At 53.0% G+C, this 22,879-nt stretch overlaps 1 protein-coding gene across 3 annotated transcripts in view; it reads left to right on the forward strand.

The window, feature by feature from the left end:
• PCSK6 (proprotein convertase subtilisin/kexin type 6) overlaps positions 1-22,879 on the forward strand; it is a 102,685-nt gene that overhangs the window by 67,858 nt on the left and 11,948 nt on the right. For all 3 annotated transcript variants that reach the window (XR_015716360.1, XM_087829109.1, XM_087829110.1), the window contains exons 8-13: positions 617-829; positions 4,724-4,824; positions 7,418-7,521; positions 9,135-9,252; positions 12,664-12,852; positions 15,031-15,167. Coding sequence is in view for 2 of the 3 variants with exons in the window: in XM_087829109.1 (XP_087685235.1) it covers positions 617-829; positions 4,724-4,824; positions 7,418-7,521; positions 9,135-9,252; positions 12,664-12,852; positions 15,031-15,167 (862 nt within the window). In the remaining variant the exon portion in view is untranslated. The remainder of the gene's footprint in view (positions 1-616; positions 830-4,723; positions 4,825-7,417; positions 7,522-9,134; positions 9,253-12,663; positions 12,853-15,030; positions 15,168-22,879) is intronic.

The following is a 22,879-nucleotide window of genomic DNA, read 5'->3' on the forward strand; positions in this document are numbered from 1 at the left end:
TCCTGGCCCTGGCCCTCTTGTTAGACGAGGCTCGCTCTCCAAAAAGCGTGCATCTGCAGGTGGGTGTGCAGGAAACGTGGCCCCAACCCACAGGACCAGGTCTCTCCATCCAGAAAAAGTCACCTTATAAATTCAGCCATCATCTGTCATCTCAGTGTTACTGTGGCACCAACTGGTCTGTTTTAGGCAGAGCTCTGAGCGGGACATCTTGTACGAGGGCCCTTGGTTTGCCCACGAAGAACAGAGCAGTCCTTCTGGGTCTTTTCCTCAGTACAACCCCATGATTCAAATCAGAGCCCTCTGCTGAATCAGACCATGTCTGCCCTGCCAGAGTGGCTCAGCTGGCTGAGTGTTGTCCTGTGCACCGAAAGGTTGCTGGTTCCATTCCCAGTTTGGGCACGTGCAGGAGGCAACCCATCAATGTTTCTCTCTTCCATCAATTTTCCTTCTCTCTCTCTCTCTCTCAAACCATGTCTCCAGTGGCATCCGGTTGGCCTGAACACATCCTTCTCGGCCCCCCTTTGAAGGGACATTCCAAAAGAGGGGTTCCAGGCCTCGTGTGAGACCCACCTGCCAGGCTCTGGCTGCCGGGCTGACACCTTTCCTTCCCTTGCAGGGCCGCCAGGGCTTGGGGTCCATTTTCGTCTGGGCCTCCGGGAACGGCGGGAGAGAGGGGGACCACTGCTCCTGCGATGGCTACACCAACAGCATCTACACCATCTCCGTGAGCAGCACCACCGAGAACGGCTACAAGCCCTGGTACCTGGAGGAGTGCGCGTCCACCCTGGCCACCACCTACAGCAGCGGGGCCTTCTACGAGCGGAAAATTGTGAGTGCCCCTGGCACGGTGGCCAGCTCGGGATGGGGGCCTCAGCCCTCTGGGGACGAGTCCCTTTCCCTCTTAACAAAAAGACGAGCCAGGTCCGGGCCAGTCTGTGCCAGGTCCCCGCACCACCCTCACCCACCGGCGAACTAGTTGTGCCTCCGAGTAAACCCCAGTCCCTTGGCAGCCTTCCTCAGGCCCTGCCTCGCTAATTTGTGCGCAGGATGCCAATTAAAACCCTCCCTGGCTTTAGAGATCTAAAAATATCCCTTAAGAAATGAGGGACATTCTCACCACGATGTCTCCTTTTAGCTTTCTCAAATTCTGCGGTCACCCGCTTGGGATCCAGCTGCCCGGTTCAGTTCCATCGTGCAAAACTGGGCAAGAGAGAGCCTCGGTTTTATGTTGAAAGATTGTGGAAATCCAGCTGGTCCCCTGGGCCTTGCGTTCCAAACAAAAGGACTTTTTCTGGACACTGGGCGAGCAGTGGTTTCTGCCCGCCACGCTCACATCTACCAACATAAGTGCGATCTGTCTTTGACGAAATAATTGCTTCCCTTTGATACAGAGACAGGATTTGAGCTTCCTCCGCTCCTACGCGCTTTTGTGCCTCAAAAAGAAAGAACAGGGGTGGGTGTTTGGTTGAAATGAATGCAAAATGCAATGCACAGGCATTACGATGGGTTTTGGATGGTGGGAAAACGAGACCACGGGGCCGGCCAGACGTGGCTTCATCGTAAAGCTGGCTCGCGTCTCTTGGTCCCTCCTGCTGCTCACCGCATCTTGAGAAATGATCTGGGCATTTAGTTTTACGTGTTTCGGTGGGACATGCAGGCTGCCTGTGTCCCCTTTGCTCTGCACCGGCGGACAGGTCGCCCCGATCGCGGCCACCAGCCTGGCAGCGGCTGGGCCGGACCGCAAAGGTATTAATTTAAGTTTTGGGGGTTTTTTCCGCTGGAGCACGCGCCCCGGGGACGGGCGGCCGGGGTCCTGGATGGCGCGTCCTGTTCGCTGAGGACCTGGGCTCTGAGCCGACTGGCTGCAGCCTCGTTAAACAGACGCCTGTCCTGGAACCTGCTGGAGGGAGGGGAGCGTGGGGCCTGTGTCGCTGGACACTTTGTACCGGGGCCCAGGGGACAGTGCTTCCCATCCTGGGAGCAGAGCTTGCAGCTTTGTTTGCTTAATTAATTAGGCTGCGTGTGGGGGTTTGTACGTGTGCATGCGTGTATGCACGCCTTCGCTAGAAAATGCCCTTTTTTTTTAAAGAAAATTTCATCTCTGAGCAATAATATATGGGTAAGAAGAGTGTAGTTGGAACAGGGTACAGAGCAAACACACTCAGCTGTACTCACTGTCCCAGGACTCTTTTCTGGAAATACAGATGGTGGGGGTTTTTGTTTCGTTGACACTCGCCCGAGGATATTTTTTCCATTGATTTTTAGAGAGAGTGGAAGGGAGGGAGGGAGAGAGAAAGAGAGGGAGAGAGAAAGACCCATCCGTTGGTTGGTTGCCTCCAGGACGCACCCCAACCAGGGCCGGGGATCAAACCTGCAACCCACGTACCTGCACTTGACTGGGCTGGGCCGATACTCCAACCACTGAGCCACACCGGCCAAGGATGGGTGGCTTTTTTTGTCTTGTTTTGTTTCAGTTCAATTCGGGCTGAGTCTTTGCTCTGAGTCCCCTTAGAGATCCTGCCAGGGGAGGAGCAGCCATTCAGGACGGTTGGCCGCGTTCAGGCAGGTGTCTGATGGAAGTCACAGCTCTGTCCCCTGGGAGCCCTCCCTTCCTCACTGTTCAGTGGATACCAAGCAGAGTTCTGAAGCGAGGTGTTGTCTGGTGTGGGGCCTGGCTCTCTTTTTTTTTTTTTTTTAATATATCTTTATTGATTTCAGAGAGAGGAAGGGAGAGGGAGAGAGAGAGAAACATCAATGAGAGTCACAGCTCAGCTGCCTCCTGCAGGCTCCCGACCGGGGATTGAGCCCGCAGCCTGGGCATCCTAGGCCGGCGCTCAACCACTGAGCAGCACAGACCGGGCATGGGGCCTGGCTCTTGATAAAAGGGGTGACACCTGCCATGAGCATCTCTCACTTGTTCATTCCTCGGCCTTTCCATTCATCCTCTAAACATGAGCCGTGTTCCACGTTCAGTCTCAGGAGAGGGGCTGTGCCTCTCGGCTCAGCCATCTGCTCCTGGGCCCCACCTGCTCTTGGGAGATTGGCCTCCTGCCCAGACACCCCCAGTCTCCCGCCCTGGGCCCCACTTTCTGAGTGCAGGTATGTGCCAGGGTACAGCCGTGACTTCCCCAGAAGCCCTGGGAAGGACATGTCGCTATGCGCACCTGCAGATGAAGATCCCAGGGTCTGAGAGGCTGCAGCCCCATCCCTGCCCTCTTCTCCTCAGCTGCCCTCCCCAAGATCAAGGTGCCCTGGCCTGCTGAGCAGGGAGGAAGGAGGAAGCTGGTCCTTGCTGGCCTTCCTGCCCAGTCTTCGTGTGTGTGACAGAGAGAGAGAGAGAGAGAGAGAGAGATTTAGGCTGGGCCCCCTCACTGGGATTGTCGGCCCAGCTGGAATGGGAGGAAGATGCTCTGTCTGGAAGAGGGTCTGGAATTGCTGTCACTGGGGAAATTCGTTGTCAGGGGTCACGCAGATCAGCTACTGGAGCCTTGCGCTGGGCGGTGCGTTAGTTTCCTGCTACTGTGCTAACGCGTTATGCCAAACTTAACAGCTCACAAGAGCCCAGATTTATCATCTCGCAGCTCTGCAGCCAGAGCTCGCTGGGTCTCCGTGCTCAGGCTCCCGGGGCCGCGATCCAGGTGTTAGCCGGGCTGCGTTCCATCGCGAGGCCCCAGGGAAGACTGTTCCTGGCTATTCAGGTTGTTGGCAGAATTCAGTTCCTTGTGGTTATAGGACTGAGCTTCCATTTCCTTGCGGGCCGCCCGCCGCGGCAGTTCTCAGCTCGCACGGGCCACCCACATCCCTCGCCTTGTGTCTCCCACCCCCCTCTTCAAAGCCGGCAGTGGTGGCTCATCTCTTAGGCCTACGGCCGCCTGTTCCGACCGCGAAGGGCCCTGTGATTCCATTGCACCCCCCGGATAGTCCAGGGTATGTTCTCTGATGGAAGGCTGGTCTAGTGACCTTCGTTCCGTTTGCATAGTGAACAGAGGTGACACCAGGTGACAACACCCGTCCAGCACAGCAGGTTTCGCACAGCTGAAGCCGCACGTGCTGATCGGGTGGCGGCTGCTTGTCCACATCAGCGAGGTGCAGGATCACCCAGCCTGGAGCCTGCAGCTGGCCCCTCAGCCTGCATAGCCAGTGCCGCCTTCCCGGAGCGAACAGCCGGCTTCGTGCTCTCACATCAGGGGCCCTCTGAGGCCCAGAGAGCTCCAGGGGTATCTGCTGCTGTAGCTGGAACTCAGCGCTTTGGGACATTGTCAGCTACCCCATGAGGACATCCCAAGGCCTAGTGATCTATGACCTTCTTCCTAAAGACATAAGTGCTCTCTGGGCCACCCGGTCACCTCCCAGTGTCTCCAGCTGCTCTGATGTCGGGCGGTGACTGGGGGGTGTTACTGGGGACCCCGGCAGGTGGGAGCTCTGCAGGGAGGGCTCCTCTTTGCTTCATTGTCTTCCTTTCGCGTCTCAGCACGCACGCCGCCTTCCCTCGGCCTCGGCCCCTGTCCTCACCTGTGATCCCACAGTGGTTCCATTTTTTACACGTGAAAGTGAAGCAGATTAGCAGGGAGACCAGACACGTGGGAACCTTGGTTGCCGAGATGTGTCAGGCGGTGCCTTCTCCGTCCCCGGGACCCAGGATCGCACATGCACAGGACCAGGGCCTTGAGCGTCCCCTGAGCTCTCCCGAGAGCTGACCTCACCTCTTGCCGCCCTCCCCCAGGTGACCACGGATCTACGTCAGCGCTGTACTGATGGCCACACGGGGACCTCGGTGTCGGCCCCTATGGTGGCGGGGATCATCGCCTTGGCTTTGGAAGCAAAGTAAGTTCCCACTTGCTTTCCCTTCTGTTTCTTTTCTTTTTTAAGTTTTTATTGCACTAAAATACACATAGCATAAAATTCATCGTTTTAATCATTTTTAAGTGTAAGTTAGTTACTTCATTAAGTACATTCCTGCCGTTGAGTCACCGCCACCACCGTCCAGCTCCAGAGCTTTTCCATCCGCCCAGACTGAAGCCCTGCCCCCGTTGGGCAGCTCCTGGCTCGGTCAGCTCGGCTGCCCCAACGAAATAGCCCGGATTGGGGGCTGAAACGGCAGAAGTCTATTTCCCACAGCTCTGGAGGCCAGAAGGCCGAGACCAAGGTGTCAGCAGGGCTGGTGTCTCCTGAGGCCTCTGTCTTTGGGGGATAAATGGCTGCCCCTCCCCGTCTCTCACGTGGGCCTCCCTCTGTGTGTCCATAATCTCTAGAAGGACACCAGTCGTATTGGATCAGGGCTCATCCTAATGATCCCACTTAAAGTCCCATCTGCAAACACAGTCACATTCTGAGGTCCTGGGGGTTAGGGCTTCAACATATTAATTGGGGTGGGAGGCAAAATTTAACCCGTAACACTCCCCATGCCCCTGCACCAGCCCTGACACCCATCATTGTGTGTTCTGTCTCTGTGGCTCTGACCCCTGTAGGCGCCTCGTGTGGGTGCAGCCAGACAGCATTGTCCCCCCATGTCTGGCTTTTTTCACGGAGCAGTGTCCTCCAGGCTCATCCGTACTGAAGCAGGTGTCAGGATCTGTCTGTTTTTTTAAGGCCATCCCTAAGGGGCATGAAGTGGTTCCTTCCACTTTCCTTTTTTTAATTGATTTTAGAGAGAGGAAGGGAGAGAGAGAGAGAGAGAGAGAGAGAGAAACGTCGATGTGAGAGAGACACATAGATCCATTGCCTCCTGTACACGCCCCAACCGGGGATTGGACCTGCAACCTAAGTATGTGCCCTGACCAGGAATCGAACCCGCCACCTTTTGGTGTACGGGATGACACTCCAACCAACCGATCCACCCAGCCAGGACTCCCCTTTTCTTTTTTAAGACCTTTGTAGGACCATAGGCGGCAGGGTGGGCCCACCCCTAACCCCCCGTCCCAGTCTGCATCACCCAGCAAGATCACACTGCCAGCTGCTGCCATCGCCCTTTATAAACTTAGTTCATAAACTGACAATACAGAGTCGATGCTTTACCTGTCCTAAGGCAAAGAAAAATCCATAGTTATCAGTATGCAGATGGGTCAGTAAGAAAGAGTTTTCGGCGACGCAATCGTTGTGTCCAGAGCAAATTTTAGTTTATGCATCAAAACCGCTCCGGAAGCAGTCATTTGTTGCAGATAAGATTTTAAATGATTTGAAAATCATGTTTTGAGTTGCTTAAATCCATTATTATGTCTGTTCTTTGCATGCTGATTTGCATGAGACAAAAGAGCATAAAGCTCGAATACCACCAACTTAACAAAGGAACGGCTGAACATTTTTGATTTTTAGGCCAAAGCATTAGCTCCCGTGGCCTAAGGCTCTGTTATAAAACTCTAAGTAATTAGTTAAGCGTGTGGAAAGTTGCTTTCACATACTTAGCAATCCATTGTTTTTTATTTTCTTCCATTCCTTATTGGAAACATGCAAGGAATTTGGTTCGCCGAAACTAAATAGAAAACAAACCGTGTTTCGTGCCAGATTGTCCCGTTAAACTTGACCCGTGGACCCAAGAAGCTCCGACAGTCGTGCTCCTCCTCACTTAGCGCATCCTCAGAAGTCTGCGGGCAACAAATCCAGCAAACTTCATGGAAAACACCAACTTAGAGCATTTAAACGTATAGGGCTGGTCAAGGAAGGAGCAGGTTTAAGCAGGGACCCGCAGGCCTGAGCTGACATTTGGAGACTGGGGCAACCCAGGCGTCCCGATGGCGGGCCCACTGACCACGTGGGCAGCATTGGGACTTGCCATCAATCTTTTCTTCATTGAAAAACATTTTCAACATTATTTTCCAGGCAAACTATATTACCCGAGTCATAAATAAAATGGATTTGCTCATCCCGAGCTGGGTTCTAAGATTCTCCCTCCCTGGACCCCTTCTGTCGGAAACCCTGAAGCCCAGGCTCCCCGGCTGGACTCCCAGGACTGGCTCGAGCCATCCTTGAGATGGCCCTGCTGACATGAGCAGTAACCTGCTAGGTCACACAGGCAACAAGGGGCACAGCTGTGCCCTACCTGAACTCCTAAGCCTGTGCGTGTCCACTTCATCAGAATGCAAGGCCTTGGGCCACTCGGGCCGTCAGAATCCTCCTCTAACAGTGAGGTTGGCTATGGGCCCCCAGGAGTAGCAGTGGGTAAGGGGAGGGGAGGAGAGCAAATCAGCCTGTGCCCAGCAAAGGTTTGGAAAGTGGCCATATGGACCTGGTTGGGATGTGGCAGCCGGGAAGCCAGTGACCGGCACAGTGGAAGGAACATGTTGGGGAAATCAGGGGAGGCCAGGGCTTCCACAAGCCCAGACTCGAGCTGGCTCCTGGCGCCCCAGCTCTGAGTGCACCTGTGCAGCCAACATTATTGACCTGTGCGGGCTACAGCGACATGTCCCTTGTGTCATTGCAGCAACCAGTTGACCTGGAGAGACGTGCAGCACCTGCTGGTGAAGACGTCCAGGCCGGCCCACCTGAAGGCGAATGACTGGAAAGTCAACGGTGCTGGTCACAAAGGTGCGGGGCTCCCGGTCCGCGGGGCGGTGGCTGGTCACCCCGTCCTGGTGGGCCCTCTGGGGACCTCCCGGAATCCATATAAGGGGTGACATGAACTCTCAAAAAGAATCGCAGAGAACACTAATTGTGTGTCACAGGAATGAAAGTATATGTCCAGCGGTTTAAGAAAAGTATCCTGGAACCTCAAACCAAGGTCACTGGAGTTCAGGGCGCCCTAAACGTCACAACTTTTGCCACATCCAGGGGCCACCTGTACCAGTACTGACTCAATAGGTGTCTTTCAATTGACTTGCCTCTTTTTTTTTAAACACGAAGAAGCGCATTTGAAAAGAAGCTTTACTACCTCTAGTTAATGGGCTTGATATGTAGTCATACTTTTTCTAATGCACATTAAAGCAAATCCATAATAATTATGATTTTAAAAATGCTTGTTTGCATCTGGCATCTTTAGCCCTGAGTAGCTCTATGATTTCGAAACTGGCCCTCAGTCTCCTCATCTGGACAGTGAGGACATTGAGATAGCTGTGTAAGTTACTTTCTAACTGTGAAACTTCTGCGGGCGAGCCCCCACGCTATAAAAGTAAGTCACAGAGCAGCGAGGCCTCTGCCCCCAGAACAGCCTGGTACAGACCCACGTACCATGAAATCAACCCATGGTCAGGGCTCCTAATGCAGATTTACGGAGCCTCCCGAGCAGGTCGTTACAGGTCTATGTTACCGGCTTTGTTTCTCTGGCTTCTTCCCGGAGGTACTTGAACCAGATTCGCATTCAGCCACGGTGTGTTAGGGAGGATGGGTTGGGCTTTTTTTCTTCTTGTTTTTCCCTCCCCTTTTCTGAAGCTCAAGTCCAATTATTTCAACACCAAGCCTGATACCACTACCTGTAAAATATAGGTCAAGCCTTGTGACCAGGAGCTCCAAGGGACATTCCTTTGCATAAGGAGGCCATTGTTACGCCTCACGCACCTTTGTTTTACAGGAATGCCGGCGGCAGGCTGTGCTGTAACAAGAGCTGACCTACATTTCGATTTGGGCCTAATTAAATAGGAAAATAGATTGTATCTGCCTCCCCACCGTGCCTCTTAAATTAAACTTTGAAACTCTCTTGCACCAGCCAAGTTCAACATTGGACCGGGCCAGTTCACAGGCACTCGTGGCCTGTGCCGCTGTCCCCAGATGCCCTGGAGTTCGGCAGGGGAGGTCAATGGCCAAAGAGAGGAAACGAGGTCAGCCACGGGGGTCTCAGGTTTTTCCCCCTCTGGTGTAAGATGCAGGGAGTGCAGATGCTGACCTGTCCCTTTAAGGCACAGAAACCTGCCCTCATCTCCCCCAAAAGAAAGTTCTAGGCCTTCTACCAGTATGGGACAGTCCCTGGCCAGCTCTCCTGGCCCGAAGGAGTGACACTTAGATTGAGGAGCGCAGAGGGACTTGGGAGCCGTCCTCAGAAGGGTTTGTCCTGCCGCCTGGGGCTCTCAGGAGATGGTCCGGGTCCTTCCAGCCCTGAGTGACACAGGTGGCGTGTCCCAGAACCGTGGAAGCCGTGGGTCAGGTGTGCGCTCCGTGTGCGGGAGCCGGGGGCGGGGGCGCCGGGTCTGAAGGCCCTGTCTTTCCAGTTAGCCATCTGTATGGCTTTGGCTTGGTGGATGCAGAAGCCCTCGTCCTGGAGGCAAAGAAGTGGACAGCCGTCCCCTCGCAGCACACGTGTGTCGCCGTCACCGACAAGAGGCCCAGGTGAGGCTGGGCCCCGGCTCGGCATGGCTTTTCGGGATTTGCCCTTGACCTTGACTCTGCTGTCAGGTGTTTCGGGGCAGGTGTCCACGCCCGCGCTCCCGTGCACATCGGCGGGGACACGCACTTTCTCACGGAGTGTGAAGCTGGAGAAAGAATCGTTTCTTCTTTTTTTTTTTAATCTTCACCTGAGGATATTTTTTCCATTGATTTTTAGAGAGAGTGGAAGGGAGGAGGGAGGGAGGGAGAGAGAGAAACATTGATGTGAGAGACACATCGATTGGTTGCCTCCCGCACGCACCCCAACCAAAACCAGGGCCAGGGATCGAACCTGCAACCCAGGTACGTGTCCTTGACCAGAATCCGATCTGAGACTCTTCCGTGCCCAGGCCGACGCTCTAACCACTGAGCCACACCAGCCAGGGCAAGAATCATGTCTTAACCATGACTGCGTGGAGGCCGTTTGCCGTCAATGGTGGTTCCCCCTTTAGTAGCAAATTCTCTGTTACAGGGAGTCAGTCCTTCAGCCCGAATCCTCAGGCTTTTATTGGAAATTCTTACCCATAGTATTCATCGAGCTGACCTGACCGGGGATCTGTCCTGCCCAGTGGGGTGTAATAACAATGAGTGTCCTCTCTGTCGTCACCCACCAAGGGCTGGAGCCATTGCCCCCGCCCAGCCCTACCTGCCCTGAGAGCACCCAGTCTGACTCCATCAGCCAGGGGCCGGGGTGATAGCCTCTGTCCCTTCCCTGTTGCAGGAGAGGGGTTACTGGGTCACTGGGTCCTGCCCCAGGGTTTCAGCGCCAGGATTTTTTTTTACAGGCCTCGAGCAGGGTGCCTGCAGTGAGACCCTGGCTCCTTTTTTTCTTTCATGGTTAGGACCCCCAGCTTTGCCCTTTGTGTGAAGTTGCTCTACATCAGTGACGCTTGTTGACTGCAATTTTTATTTTTTAAAAATCGGCTGTAAAGTGAATCAGAAAGCAAGAGCCCTGCCCCATTAGGAGAGGAACTCAGCCTTTTGAAGGAGACCAAGGCTTCTCTAGTCTCAGTTCCTGATAAAGAGCAGAGTGCATTTTCTCCTAGCTGTAACTTTATTATTACCCCTGGGAAACGTGTGTTTGGAAAAAGAGGAGATGGAGTGATGAAAAGCGACCTTTGCTTTATCAGTAAGTCTAGATCCTTTCGTCAAATGCATCTACCTCTTATAATAGGATCTTTTGCTAGAAAATGCTGAGAAAAGCGCTTCTCGCTGGTGCCTGGCACATGGGAGGAATTCAGAAAGGCTGTGTTGGGTGAATAGCCATGGGAGAAGCTTTTGAAATATTCCAACCTGCTGCTAACTCTAAGGCCTGGCAGGCTGGCTAGCAAGCAGGCAAGTCTCAGTCTGGGATTTTTAAGGCATTCTCTCCAGGGAGCCATAGACTTGTCAAATTCGGAAGAAAGTGGGGGGTTCTCGGGGATGAACAAGGCCTTTTGCTCTGTTTTGTTTGGTTGGTTGGGAAATGTGTGGGATGTGGGTGATCACAGTCCAGGTGAGGGGGTGCTGGGCTCCCAGGAGCTGGGCCACCCCGAGGGGCTGTGTCTCCCGAGCTGGCCGTGACCCTCCTGCCCGTCACCCGTCAGGGTGGCTCCTGAATGGAGTCTTTTTCTCCTGCCAGAAATAGTTCTAAGATGGTAGAGTGCTGCCTGGGTGGCAAAGGGTTGTTTTGATTTTTATTTTATTTTATTTTTAAATTTTTTTATTGATTTTTAGAGAGAGAGGAAGGGAGAAAGAGAGAGAAACATTGATGTGAGAGAGAAACATTAATCAGTTGCCTCCCATAGACCGGGGATCGAGCCTACAACCTGGGTATGTGCTCTGACCGGGAATTGCACCCGCTACCCTTCGGTGCATGGGACTGGAACCCTCCAGAACTCTCCAGAGCTTTCTCTCCTGCTCCGCATCTGCCACAGCGGGGCCTGCTGACCAGTAAAGCAGACAGTAAAATCTGGGAGCAGGCAGTGAAAGAGGTCAGCCTCTAAATCAATTTATGATGCGTACAAATCATGTTTTCAAATGTTTACGGTCTCCGAGGGAATTGCATCACTGTGTGTAACTGTTTTTGAGTGTTTCTTATGACTCAGGCCCGGCAGAGCCAAGCGATGTAATTCCTTGGAGACGCTGAACCTCGGCTCCCAGCCTCCCCTCCCGAGGAAAGTCGGGCATCACGGGAAAAGCGCTCCCGTAACAGACCGAGTGCTGGCCACTGGGTGGCCCCAGGACCTTTCTTCAGATAACAAAGTCCTCGGGGCATCCGTGGTGGGCCCGGGCAGGCAGGGTGGCCCAGCCCAGATGCGGGCACAGCATGGGGGGCAGGCCCGGGGCTTGGCCCCAGGTCCCATCCCATGTGCTGAGACTGTCCATTCCCATCGGAGGGCGGGAGAGGGAGGGGACCCTGTCTTGATGCGGACAGTCGGGAGCGAACCAGCTTCTGGTCAGCCCCTGGGACCCTGGTCCTGGCCCGATGGCATCAACCAGGCAGTTAGCACAAGGGGCCAGTTCTGGCTCCAGGAGCGTGGCGGCTCCTCTTTCCCGGCATCTTGGACACAAGTGAGGGACAGTGAGGCACAGAGGTGGACGCATGGGCTCTGAGGCCTTCAGTCCCAGCTCTGCTTCTCAGTAGCTGCGTGACCTTGCGCATGACCCTTGACATCTCTGGATTAAATGGGTTAATCCTGGTCAATTCTCAGGCCAGTGCCCGGTGCCAGGCCTGAGGTCAGCCCAGGGAATCTTTGCTGTTATTATTACTCAGCATCGTGACTTAGACTTTCAAGGCAAGTCTTTAACACAGAGTGGTGGGATTTTACAGCCTGTGAACCCCAGGCAGGTGAGGAAATGAGCTGGCCAAAGGCACTGAGCCTCCTCCTGGCCACCGAGGGGCCAATCACGGGATCTGTTAGCTGGGTCTGCACAAGAGGCCACTCTTTTGTTTTTAAACATCACCCGAGGATATGTTTCTAGTGATTTGAGAGAGAGAGGAAGGGAGAGGGAGAGGGAGAGAGAGAGAGAAACATCTATCCGTTGCCTCCTGCACGCACCTCAACTGGGGATCAAACCTGCAACCTGGGTATGTGCCCAGATCAGGAATCGAACTCATGACCCCTCAGGGCGCAGATGACACTTAACCAACTGAGCCACACTGGCCAGGGCAAGAAGCCGTTCTTTAAACCTCTCTAAGCAAATTCCAGAATGACAAATGCCTTGTGCACAGGCGATGTGACTCAAATAGGAACATCTGAGAGTGTCAAGTAAGGGGGCCGAAGGTCTCCCTGGGGGTCCCCGGCACCCAGAGGCCAACTTTGGAACTCATTGCCCTCGCGTGCAACTTAGAGCTTTGGGGGCCGAGAACTGAGCTCGCCCCTCCCCTCCCAGGAGCATCCCCGTGGTGCAGATCCTGCGGACCACCGCCCACACCACCGCCTGCGCCGACCACTCAGACCAGCACGTGGGCTACCTGGAGCACGTGGTGGCCCGCATCTCCATCTCCCACCCGCGCCGAGGGGACCTGCAGATCCACCTGATTTCCCCCTCCGGAACCAAGTCCCAGCTGTTGGCAAAGAGGTAAGGCCGGGCTGGCCTAGCAGGGCCGGGCAGGCAGCCAGTGGCAGGCAGGGGGCAGGGGCCGGGCAGGCAGCCACATGGGCATCGGAGCCCGGATGCTCACAATGACACCCCGCCCCTTCCCCGGGGACCCGGGAGCCGGCCACCCCTCCCCTCTTCATTCCTCATCTCTGCAAATGCCCTTTGACTCCTCTGTCACAATCAGGAAGGTTACCAGAGCGGGATAACATAGGTGAAAATGCCGGGCATGGCCCCTGGCACAGGCAGCCGGCTGCCCTCCCTGTGCCGCTTACATCGTGTACCTGACCTTCCAGAACCTCCCAGTGCCCCCACACCCCCGAATCTGTTCTCCTTCCCTCTAACTTCCATCCTCTGCTCAGGCCCAGCATCTGAGCCCGGGGATTCTTAGAGAGCGGGTCCCCAGGTGCGCTGGGTCACCCCCATGTACTAGGTGACACTGTTCCTGTGCCATCCAGCGCTTTCACCCCGCCGGAGGCCACTTGGCAGCCAGCTGAGTCCGGGGAATTTGCATTTCCCCCCCAAGGCAGATCGTGTGATGAAAGGATCTATTTCCTGACTCGATTTCACATCTTGCTTAATTCGGGAGCCCTTTCAGCTTGCCAGGGTGTTCCTAAGAGCCAGCTCACATTCGTAAGCACGTCAGGCCTTGAAAGACTGTTCTGTTCCCAGTGCCCTGGGATCTGTTTGGCATCACGTGTGAAAACCAGCCCGACCTTTGCAGTTTCTTAGAAGAAAGTAGGGGTGCCCCCTGCCCTCACTGTCCTCCACACAACGAAGGTTTCCCCGGATAAGCATTTTTATACATTGGATGTTCAGAGAGCCCCCCAACTGAGAATCAAACTGAGCATCTGATCTCACATCATAGAAAACATTTATATCTGAATGTCTTTTTTTTTTTTTAAATCCTCACCTAAGGATATTCTTTTCATTGATTTTCAGAGAGAGTGGAAGGGAGAGGGGGAGAGAAAGAGAGAGAGAGAGAAACATCGACGTGAGAGAGACACATGGATCAATTGCCTCCCCCACGTGCCCCGACGGGGGCCAGGGATCGAACCTGCGACCCTGGTACGTGCCCTTGACTGGGAATTGAACCCGTGACCCTTCGGTGCGCCGGCCAACGCTCTAACCACTGAGCACACCAGCCAAGGGCTGAGTTTCTGATGAACAGTTGAGCCCCTATGTTAAAAATTGTTCCAAAGTCGAGCTAGAAACTTAGACTGGGACACAATAGTAAGACAAGCACCTGAACTTGTTTCTTCTAAGACGGGGAGGCCGCGGGTGCCCGGGAGCTGCTTCCTGCTTCTGCTCAAACCACACATGGGACTGTGCCCGGGGCTGAAGGCCCATCCAGGAGGGACCTTTGCTTCTGGACGGACCATGGGAGGCCGGCTGGGAGGAGGGAGCGCCCGGGCCTCCCCACACTGCGCCCAGGGGCGCCTCCCACCCCCCTGGGAAACAGCCAGGCCTGTTAGGTGATCCCCCCAAATGCAACTCTGGAAACACGTGAAGCCCTGGAGAGGCAGGGACAGCCCTGTTCCCGCACTTGGAGTAGCTGTACATTGTGCGTTCCGTCTCTTCTGGAGAGCAGCACGCAAGAGCGGCTCTGAGACCAGCGAGAGTCTCACTCATTCCGAGAACCAGCCTGTTAGACGGGCCTCCTGGTGGGGCCCGTGGGGCTGCGGCCCTGCTGTCGAGCATTCCCGCCCTGGTCTCGCGGGCTCCAGAGGATGCGCCTGGGGTGGGTAAGGACCGAGCACCTCCTGAAGGACACATTGAGGGCGTTTGTTAGTGACCCGCAGGTGATGGAAGGACAGGGCCAGGAGTCACAGTGCCCCCCAGCGAGGCCAGCAGGTCACTGCACCTGGGCTGGCTCCTCAAAAATCGGGAGGGAGGTGACCTTGCAGACAGAGTTCCTGTCTCCTGCTGGGCGCCTGCGAGGCCCGGGCCTGCCTCTCGGTGTCTTGAGACCCAGAGAGACAGTGGAGAGACCACTGCTTAGGGTTGTGTCGTGAACACGGCTGGGACAGTGGCCAGCGTCTCGCCTGCACCTTCGCCGGCAGAGGGCTGTGCTCACACCTGCAGCCCTCGAGGGGCCTGGGGACAGAGCCCTCCGTGGACGGGTCCCCCCGTGTTCTGACCGCCAGTCTCCCATTGCAGGCTGCTGGACCACTCCAACGAAGGCTTTTCAAACTGGGAGTTCATGACCGTGCACTGCTGGGGAGAAAAGGCCGAGGGGGAGTGGACCCTGGATATCCAAGACGTGCCGTCCCAGGTCCGCAACCCGGAGAAGCAAGGTCAGAGGCGCTGGGGGCTTCATGGCTTTTGTGTCTCCACCCTTTCAGCTCTAGGGCTTTGATTTAACTACAGTGTCTCCAGTCATTTTTTTATTTTTATTTTTTTTTATGAAGGTAAAATTCACGTGATGCAAACGTCACCGTTTTCATCACTTTACAGGCTGTGATTAAATGGCTTCGGTACATTCACAGGATTCTGCAGCCGTCCCCACCGTCTAGTTCCAGGACTTTTTCATCACAGGATTCCCTGTGCCCATTAAGCAGTCACCCCCATTCGGCAGCCCCTCCCAGCCCCTGGGGCCCCCGATCCCCTGCCTGTCTCTATGGATTCACTTCCCCTGGGGCATTCTTTGGGAGTGGAATCATACCACATGTGGGCTTTCGTGTCTGGCTTTTCTGACTTAGCATAATGTTTCCAGGGTTCATCCACGCTGTAGCATTTATGCTTCATTCCTTCTGACTGGACTCCGTTCCGCTGTGGCCTGGGCCACCTTCCTATGCTCTTTCGTCAGCTGATGGCAGCTGGATTGCTGTACTTGGTGGCCGTTAGGAATGCTGATGCTTTGACTGTCCCTGTGCACACTGTTCCGTGGACATGTTTTCCATTCTCTCCATGCAGAATGGCTGAGCCACAGGGTAATTCCATGTTTAACCCTTTGGGAAGCTGTCAGACTGTTTTCCCACAGTGGCTAGACAGTTTTCCATGTCTCCCAGCAAAATAGGAGGATGTTAGTTTCACGAGATCCTCGCCAACACTTGTCTTATTTCCGTTTGTTTGTTATTGGAGCCACCCTAGTGGGGGTGAGGTGGCACTTCGCTGTGGCTTTGGGCTGCATTTCCCTGGGAACTGATGATGCTGAGCATCTTTCCACGGGTTTGTTTACTGGCCATAAATCTTCTTGGGAGAAATGTCTGTTCAGGTCTTCTGCCCATTTTACAATTGGGCCGTTTGTCTTTTCGTATTGAATTGTAAGAGTTCTTTACCTATTCTGGATACTAGGTCAGTATCAGAAAAGCTATTTGGAAATTTTTCTCTCTCAATCTGTGGATTGTGATACAAGGGATACTGTCTAGGGGTCACCCTGAATTAAGTCCTGAACAGGCCGGTGTCCATCTGTCGGCATGGTTAGCATTGGGGTCTTTGGCTGGTTGAGGCAGGAACGGAATAAACATCTCCTGGTAGCTCCTGGCTCTGACCTTCTGGGACTTACTGGAGTTTGGGGACCGGGACTCACGCTTCAATGTTTTCACAGCCTGCACATCCCTGCGGCAGTGTCCGGGGTATGACTGTTTGTGCAAGCTTTGCCCTGCAGGGAACTATTGCCCCTGAGGGGGGCTTTGCAGAAACAAGTGCCTGCAAGTGGCCCACTACTCTGGACATGCCACAGGCCCCTCTGTGCATGGTGAGGACGGTTCCCCTGTCCCAGTGCACGCTCAGCACAGCCGGGCATGAGCGCTACCTCCCCGAGCACAAGGTGGAGTCTGCGTTGCTTCTTTCAGAGTCGAGGGAGGAGACAAAGAGTGAGAACCATCTTAACAGCCAGGCTGCCTTTCGAAGCAGGTCGAGCCCCAACCTTGTTCAGGTCAGGATGGTGTCATCTGTTGGGGACTTCAGCCTGGGACTGTGACACTGGGTGACCAAGGTGACTCCAGCTTTCCGGAACCAGGAGAAACAGGGCCTGGGAGCTGCCCTGCAGATGTTACTGGGGCTCAGGGAGCAGTTAATCCCACCGGTCCGGGTGGCCTCTCGGTGCCGGGGGTGACACAGCCAAGAGGAAGACAGCATTGGGAGAGGGAGCGCCGTTCTCTCCGAGAACGTCCTGACGAGGTGCTGCATGTCTGTGATGCCCATTTCTATCTCCCTCAGACTTTACAACTTAATTGTTTTGTTTCTTTTAAGCCAACTCAGTTCCGATGGCTCTAGGCCATTCCATTGAGTTTTATGTTCTCTATTTTACTTACTAAATATCTTACTGTTAGATTTACCAAAAAAAAAAAAAAAAGAGCCAGCTCAGTTCCAATGGTGTGCTGAGTAAAATGCTTTCAAATCTCAGATAAGACCTGCGGTTTATGAAGTAATTAGGGCAGCTGAGTGATGTGCTAGCTCAAATAATGCTCACCCCTGGCACACTGAGCTTGGTGTACGTCATTGGATTTACAGCTTTGTTTAAAAAGCTGAATAGTCCATGAGTCATCTCTCTACCTCGCCGGTTCCTGGCCAAGGAAGGTGTGTCGTCTCCCAGGATCACTGTCCTGTGGGAGACAAGTTAGGGATGGAACTGAGGGCAAATCCTGCTTCGTGTTGTGTGTCCTAGTGGCTTTTCACTGGGGCGTGGTGGCAATCCTATCAGTAGAGGACTAGCTTTGGGGCTCAAGGGGGATGCATTCAATGTAGGATCTTCCAATGGCTCTTTCTCCCCCCCCCCCCCAAAACCAACTCTTATTTATCCCAACAGAGCTATCCCATCTCTGAGAGGAGCTTTGGTCCCCTTACCTGAGGGTGATGCCTTATTTCATTAGTTTATTTCTTTCTTTCCAGGACCCACTCACAGGAGTAAAGGTCTAGTTGCCATTGGTTTTAACCACTTATTTAATAAATCAAACTATTTTTCAGACTCAATATTGCTACTCATTAAACAGTTATCACTGAATTCTGAATATGCTCAAGAGTCATTTTCTAAGATGGAAAATTAAAAAACAACATTTGGTATTAAAATATTTTAATACACAGGCAGACGCCTTCTTAGGCATTCCTGACTTCTCAGTCCCCGTAGTTAGATGATCGCAGACAGAGCTTTATTCTATGTTGTAGCCTTAATATGTAAAGAGTGCTCACAAATCACTAAGAAATCTGAAAAGCACCCTCACTAGAAAAATAGTCAAAAAGCCTAAAAAGGCAATTCATGAAGAAAAATATATAAAGAACCAATAAACAAAATATAGTTAATCTTTGTAGCAATCAAAAGAAAATATAAATTGGAACACAAGGTAAATAGGTCAGCAAGCCAACAGGCAGAGGTTCCAGGGGTTGCAAAACAACCCCAGAATGTGCCTGGTGTTCTGCACCTGGGGTCACCATGTGATCTCGTGAAAAGAGCCTGAATGTAGAGGTAGGAAGGCCTGGCTCCCAGCACTGGCTCCACCTGTTCCTGTCTGGGAGACCTTGTGAGTAATTATTCCCTCGTGGGCGTGTTATGTGCACTTGACGGGCGTGAACATTTCTGGCACATAGTAGGTTGTCACGGAAGCTCAAGTTTCTCTTCCCCCCTCTTCTGACCTGCCCACTGCGAGTGTAGCGGGCTTCAGGAACCGGTCCATTGCCCTCTGGGCAAGTCCCAGCCCGAGGTCAGCGGTAGAGACCTGCCCCAGAGCCTTTGAGGAAGTTTAAACTGGCTGTGGATCTGGAGAGCTCCAAAGTTTGGAAGCAACCGCATATCCAGAGTTGCGCTCAGGGCCAGCTAGATTGCCATCTACTCAGTGGACTGAAATGGGAAATGCTTTCAAGTCTCAACCTCAGGAGGTACATTTCTAGTCTTTTTTTTTCTTTCTTACGCAACACTCTTCCAAACCAAAGAAACAAACAAACAAAAAAATTGCTAACCCGCATCTTGGTTTTGAAATGCATTGGCTTTCAGCGGCTTCCTTGTGCACACAGGTGTGTCCCGGGTCAGAGTCGTTTCAGTTCCCACACAGCTTGGCTTTCTTTGGAGCTCAGCCCAGCACACCTGAGTCCACCCGCTCGCTTCTGTGGGACCCCATCCTTCAGTCCATCCTCCCCACAGACCTGAGAGTGGAGGCTGGGCGAGTTCCCAGCGGTCCAGGCAGAATCGAGTGCATTTGTCAAAGCTCATGGAGTCAACTCCAGGGGCGCAGATGAGTGGCGAAGGTCCAGCCTGACCCGCGTGCAAGTCAACTTGACCGGGAAGTGTCTGTGGGAAGGTGGGTGGGAAGGTGAGGGGAAGACCAGGTTGCCACACACATTGGAGTTGGGACACAGGATTAAGACCTTGGGACCCTGTTTTGTTTTGTTTTTAATGTTTTTATTGATTTCAGAGAGAGGAAGGGAGAGGGAGAGAGAGAGAGAGAGAAACATCAATGAGAGAGAAACATCAGTCGGCTGCCTCCTGCACGCCCCCTACTGGGGATCAAGCCCACAACCCGGGCATGTGCCCGGACCAGGAATTGAACCAGCAACCACATGGTGCACGGGACAGCGCTCAACCGCTGAGCCACACCAGCCTGGAAATAACGGTTTCTTGATGTTAAGCTTCCTGGGACACTGTCCCAAGTTTATAAACCAAACTCTGCATTGCTGCCTCAAACTATTAAACAGTGTCCCACGAACTTGCTACCCTGGAATGGAAGGCTTTCCAAAGAAAGCTCAGGGAATTCACTTCTTCTCAAACATCGCTCTGATCACTTTTTACTCGATGGATATTACATTGGACTTGCTGTGTGGCTCCCCAGGCGGACCCCACCCCTGCCCTTGAGCCTCACCTGTTCCCACACATGTGGGAGCTGCGGTGGCCCCAGGGGACAGTCGGGCCCAGTGAAACCCAGCAGACCCTGGGGAGCTGCAGCTTTTCTCTCCACGCAGCCTCCCCAGCATCTAGCTGCCTGGACAGAGCAGGTTAACGTAAAAGGAAGGACTCTCCTGAATCCCCTTCTCAGGTCGACTTTATTACTTTCGGAAACATGGCCTGGTCAGCCCTGGCCAGTGTGGCTCAGTTGGTTGGGCGTGGGCCCCGGGCACTGAAAGGTTGCGGGTTTGATCCACGGTTGGGGCACGTGCAGGAGGCGGCCAGTTTCTGCTCTCACGCTGCTGTTTCTCCCTCCCTCCCTCTTCCTCTCTCTCTCAAAATCAGTAATAAAAAGAAACGGGTCATGATAAACAATATGTCTGTATTTCCATGTGGCCTTTTTTCCTGACATTTTACAGAGCTCCGTCCAACCATGCTGCAGGCATCACTTTCTGTTTCTTTCTGTTACTTGCATATCAGCAGCTTTTAATATCATGGTATATCCATTGTAAGCGGCACTTTTTAACTTGTTTTTTTTTTTAATTTGTCTTTACTGATTTCAGAGAGAGGAAGAGAGAGGGAGAGAGAGAGAAACATTAATGATGAGAGTCATTGACCGGCTGCCTCCTGCCCGCCCCCTGCTGGGGATCGTGGAGCCCGCACCCCAGGCCTGTGCCCTGACCGGGAATCGAACCGGGATCTCTTGGAACCTAAGTCAGTGCTCAGCCACTGAGCGACGCCGGCTGGGCATAAGCAGCTTTTTATATATTTTTTATAATACATCACCAAGGGAAAATGCCATCATTTACATCCCTCTCTCGTTGGACATGTAGATTGCCTCCTGTGGTTTTGCCACTATAAATAGACAGCATCGTGGAGAAAGCTTTCTCCTAAATTTAAAATTATCTCTATAGGATCATTCACCAGAAATCAGACGCCTGGGACAAATAAGAAGTGGAAACCACAGATATTTCTGCTGTGGATACATATCACCGATTTGCTTTTCAAAACAGTTGAGGTGCTTTACGGTCTCTGGAGGCGCAGGTCTGCGTCACTCTTTCCCCGGGTGCAGAGGGGAGAGAGCTGATGTATCTCCCTAATTTGCGTTGTGATCACACGGGAGAGGGTGCCACTTTCCAAGTGTGTAAAAGCTGTGTTTTCCCTTTTAAAAGCTGCCCTTCCCGCTTTTGTCCTCAGTGCTGCTGTTATCAAGCTAATAAACACTCCGTGTGACACACATGCTCGGGGGCACACGCGTGTGCACGCCTGGCCTTCCCAGGCCAGTCCCAGCCTCCCTCCGCCTCCCCCCCTTGCTTCCCGTAATGTGGCCGTAACGTGCATTTTTAGCCGTGTGTTAAATTTACTGAGTGAAGGTTGGCGTTTCTGTATGTGTGTGTTTGTAAAGTATTTCATAGAGCAGCTTTATTGAAATCCAGCTCACAGACTATAAAACTCACCCTTTCAAAGTGTTCGTGTATATTTTTATATTTTTATACATACACGGAACTTTTTTTATTCCTTCCACCCAAACCGCTGCGTTCAACTCGGTAAACTTGGTAACTCGGGGTCACTGGACCTCAGCAGGGAAAACATCCACTGAGTGTTAGCCTGAGACAGATTCCTTCATTTTCTGGGCCTCTCTCTCTCTCTCTTTTTGAAGATGGCTTTTTCTTTTCTTTTTTTAAAATCCTCACCTGATGACATGTTTCCATTGATTTTAGAGAGAGAGGAAGGGAGAGGGGGAGAGAGAGATCGATTGGAGGCAGCCAACCGATGTTTCTCTCTCTCTCCCCCTCTCCCTTCCTCTCTGACTGGGGACTGATCAGGGATCGAACCCGGAACCCAGGTATGTGGATTCATAGCTTTTTTGAAAACTTTTATTGACTTTTGATTGATTTTAGAGAGAGAGGAAGGGACAGAGAGAGAGGCAGAGAGATTCGTTGCTCCAAGTATTTATGGATCATTGGTTGATTCTTGCATGTGCCCTGACCGGGGATCGAACCTGCAACGTTGGTGTATCCGGTCGATGCTGTAACCAGCTGAGCTACCCGGCCAGGGCCCATAGCGTTTTTAAATTAAACATATTTTCTTTAAAAAAATTATGTGTGTGAAAAGTAATATACGCTGTGGCTTTTAAAATAAAAATCAAGTGTCTCTTCCACTCCTGAACCCCTTCCTGCCTTCCAGCCCCCTCCTGGTGTCTTAGAATAAATCTTTCCCCGGTTTTACTGAGATAAAATGGGCAGATGGCGCTGAACCCACTTGAGGTGTTCAGCGTAATTATTTGACTTGTGTATATTGTGAAGTGATCACCACAATAAGTTGAGTTACATCCATGATCTCAGGTAGACACACACACACAAAAAGAAAAAAAATGTTTGTTTTTTTCCTTCTGATGAGAACTCTTAGGATCTACAATTCTGGTTTCTTGGGATTCTTCCTGCTCTCTCTCCCTGGTCCTGAGCTCGGAGCGGCCCCTCTGGTTTGTCTTACCAAAAGCGCATCCGAAAATAAGAATCTAATTTTAGTGAGGAGGCGTTTGGTGCGGGTTTTCGGCGACATCGTATAAGTCTGAAAGAAATCTCGACTCAAATTGCAGCTTACGGGGCCCTTGGTCCCTTCGTGTAGTCATCCTGCTCCCGCCCTAATTACAGTTCGTCACTCAGTAGTTAAAATGCCCAGATTCCTCGGCGGTTTGGAAATAGAGCTGCACTGGACCCTAAGGGATTGAGGGTGGATGGAGATCCATAAGCAGGGACCGGGTTTCTGCACCTGCACCCTCGAGCGCTGCTTCTGTGTCGCTGTCATCAACTGCGGAGCCTGTTAGGGATGTTTTAGGGAAATGGCCCCAGAGTGTCTAAAATAACCCTTCGGAAGGCTGGATCCCAGGAAATGGGTAGCTCGGGAGTGTTTTTATTCAAAGGCAAGGACCTCCAACCTCCAAAGCTGGCCCAGCCAGAAGTCTAGGCCGTCCTACGCCTGACTTAGGGAGGTTTGGGACGTCCTACCCCGGCCTCTGCGCACATCTGGGCTGCAGCGGCACTGCCATCCCCCCAGATGTCCCCACCTGCCCCGCTAGCTGTGAAGGAAGGAGCCCAGGCCCCAGCAGTCTTGCTGTGGTCCAGGGTTAAGGACTGAAACTGCAGGACTCCTTGGTGTAGCCCAGTTGGCACATCTGGAGGCACTTGGGGC

Source organism: Miniopterus natalensis, chromosome 22 (assembly GCF_054644295.1).
Source record: "Miniopterus natalensis isolate mMinNat1 chromosome 22, mMinNat1.hap1, whole genome shotgun sequence".
In the NCBI taxonomy this organism is placed as follows: domain Eukaryota; kingdom Metazoa; phylum Chordata; class Mammalia; order Chiroptera; family Miniopteridae; genus Miniopterus; species Miniopterus natalensis.